The 2,318-nt window shown below is 60.6% G+C and overlaps 1 protein-coding gene across 1 annotated transcript; it reads left to right on the top strand.

Moving 5' to 3' along the window:
- The first annotated feature begins 212 nt into the window (after positions 1–212).
- On the top strand, positions 213–1,772 carry LOC119317475 (serine/arginine repetitive matrix protein 1-like). The gene has a single exon (XM_037591944.1). The coding sequence runs from the start codon at positions 712–714 to the stop codon at positions 1,579–1,581; it is 870 nt and encodes a 289-aa protein (XP_037447841.1). The 5' UTR covers positions 213–711; the 3' UTR covers positions 1,582–1,772.
- Positions 1,773–2,318: the final 546 nt, after the last annotated feature.

Here is a 2,318-nt window from a genome sequence, read left to right as displayed (position 1 = left end):
CGGGGAGCCATTGGTCCATCCAGCGGTTTGCAAACAACTTTTGCTTTGCATGGACGGTTTTAATGGGTTGTCGTTCATAAATTGTCTACGCACTGTCGTCTGTATAGCAGTGCTGTTTTTATTGTCCCCCTTATCATAACTATTGGGGGGCTATAGACATGCCAAATCCAAAATACAACTTTACTCGGCACATTCATTGTTCTCACCGCGCACGGTGTTCACCTTCTTCAGCCGACGCCACCGTGCGACGAAACCGGGAACGCAACCCAACCCAACCCAACCCAAGCCGGGTCCAACGGCAAATCCACTTGTGTAACCTATAACTGAAACGCAAACCAATCGAATCGTCCCAGACGCGGTCAATTGCACTGCCCACTTCCTGCAGGTATCATTGTCGATCGCCTCCCTCCGTCCACGACTCCATCTTCTTCTCCTCTTCTCTTCGTCTCCGAACCTTATTTAAGCCCGCGGCGGCCGCGGCGTCCCTCCCCTGACGGAGGAAAGGAAAGATCCCATCTTCCCGCCCGGACACCTGCACCGCCTCCGCCAACCTACTTCCCATTTCCAAGAAGCCCGCCCGAGCTTAAACAAACCAAAAGGGAAAGCAAAGGAGGACGGCGGGTGCGCGCGTCGGCGTCGGCCGCGAGAATTTAGCGGCCGCCGCGGGCTTCCTCGTCATCGCTGGCGGCGACGGGGATGAGATGAGATGAGATGGGCATGAGGTGCAAGAGGCACCCGTTCCAGGCCGGCGGCGGCGTCTGCGCCACGTGCCTGCGGGACCGCCTGCTCGTGCTCGCCGCCGCGCAGAACGACGCGTCGTCGACGCCGTCCACTCCTCCCGCCACCGCTCCCCCTCCGCCCGCGGAGGCGGCGCCGGCCCCGGCGTTCCCGAGGTCCGTGTCGCCGTACGTGTCCCGCAGGAAGTCCGACTCCTCGGGCGGCGCGCTCAGGCACCACCCGAGCCTGCTCTTCTTCCGGACGCCGCAGGTCGGCCCCGCCTACGGCGGCAGTGCCCCGCTCGAGGAAGGCGACATCGGGTACCACAAGCCGCGCGCCGGGAAATTCTCCGTGCTCGCCACGCTCTTCGGCAGCCACCACCACCGCCGCCACGGACCGGAGGACAAGGACAAAGCCAAGGAGCGCAAGAAGAGCCGATCCTGGCTGGCCGGGATCATCCCGCGCCGTCGCAGGAAGCAGGTGCCGGCCGACGCCGTGCTGCCCGCGTCGCCGCCGCCCAGGCGCTCCTGCCGCGTGGTCAGCAACCGGGGGCTGTCGCCGGAGCGGTGCAGTCAGGGCAGCGGCGAGGAGAGCAGCTCGCCCGCCGACCCCCCGTGGCGGCCGTCCCCTTCCCCGATGCGGAGGACCCCATGCCGGCGCCGCCAGACCAGCAGCATGCCGTCGGGATTCGCCGTGTGCCTCAGCCCGCTGGTGCGGCCCAGCCCCGGACGCCGCCACCGCGCCGCGCAGCCGCCGGACTCGGGCACCTTCTCCTCCGAGCTGCGGCCGTCGCCGCTCCACAGCGCCGCCTCCGTCGGACGCTGCCGCTCACGGAAGCTCGCCGACGGCGCTCGCTTCCGGTGATCCCTTCCTTTTCCTTCTTCTCCTTGATTCTTCTCTAGTTTTCCTTCATCACCCAACCCCAATCACCACTCTTACTAGTAGCTTTCTGTGGATTTTTACATCATGTCCATTTGTGAAGAAGAGTCCGCGAGATTTCATACTCGGAGAACATTCCGTTGACATATACTACAACTACTCCTAGATTTTTACTCTGCTTGCTTGCTTGGTTGCTTGCGAGCCGAACAATTTGCGAGACTGCAACGAGCTCAGCTGCCCGATCACTTCATTGTCTACACAGCTACGCAGCCGTCTGGTCGTGATCCGATTTGATTTGCAAGAATTCAATCCGTTGCCGCTTTGATGTCCGGGGATTAAACAGAGAATAGACTTTAGTGGCGCGTGATGGCAGTAGGTGCGGGGAATGCATATACGGAATTGAATGCCCGAGTTATGAGCGAGAGAGATCTGCGCCTGTGTGCCGATTAAAAAGAAGGTTCGCGGTCGCATTGTGCTGTCCGAACGAAATACTGCTCCGTGAGAGACGCATGAATTGAATTGAATTCCGTTTGGTCAGAGCTTTCACATGGGCTGGAGGCAGGCAGCGCATTCATATGGCCGATGGCTGCTCCCCAGCATTACTCCTTTTTCGTTTGCTGGTGCACCGAACCATGACTGCTGGTCAATCAATGATCCCCCAACCTCTTTCTGCTTGCTCTGACCCGAGTTATAACTTTTGCACACCGACCGGACCAGACGAG

The sequence above is a fragment of the Triticum dicoccoides genome, chromosome 6A, assembly GCF_002162155.2.
Source record: "Triticum dicoccoides isolate Atlit2015 ecotype Zavitan chromosome 6A, WEW_v2.0, whole genome shotgun sequence".
NCBI lineage: Eukaryota > Viridiplantae > Streptophyta > Magnoliopsida > Poales > Poaceae > Triticum > Triticum dicoccoides.
This window is presented reverse-complemented; position numbering and strand designations above follow the sequence as displayed.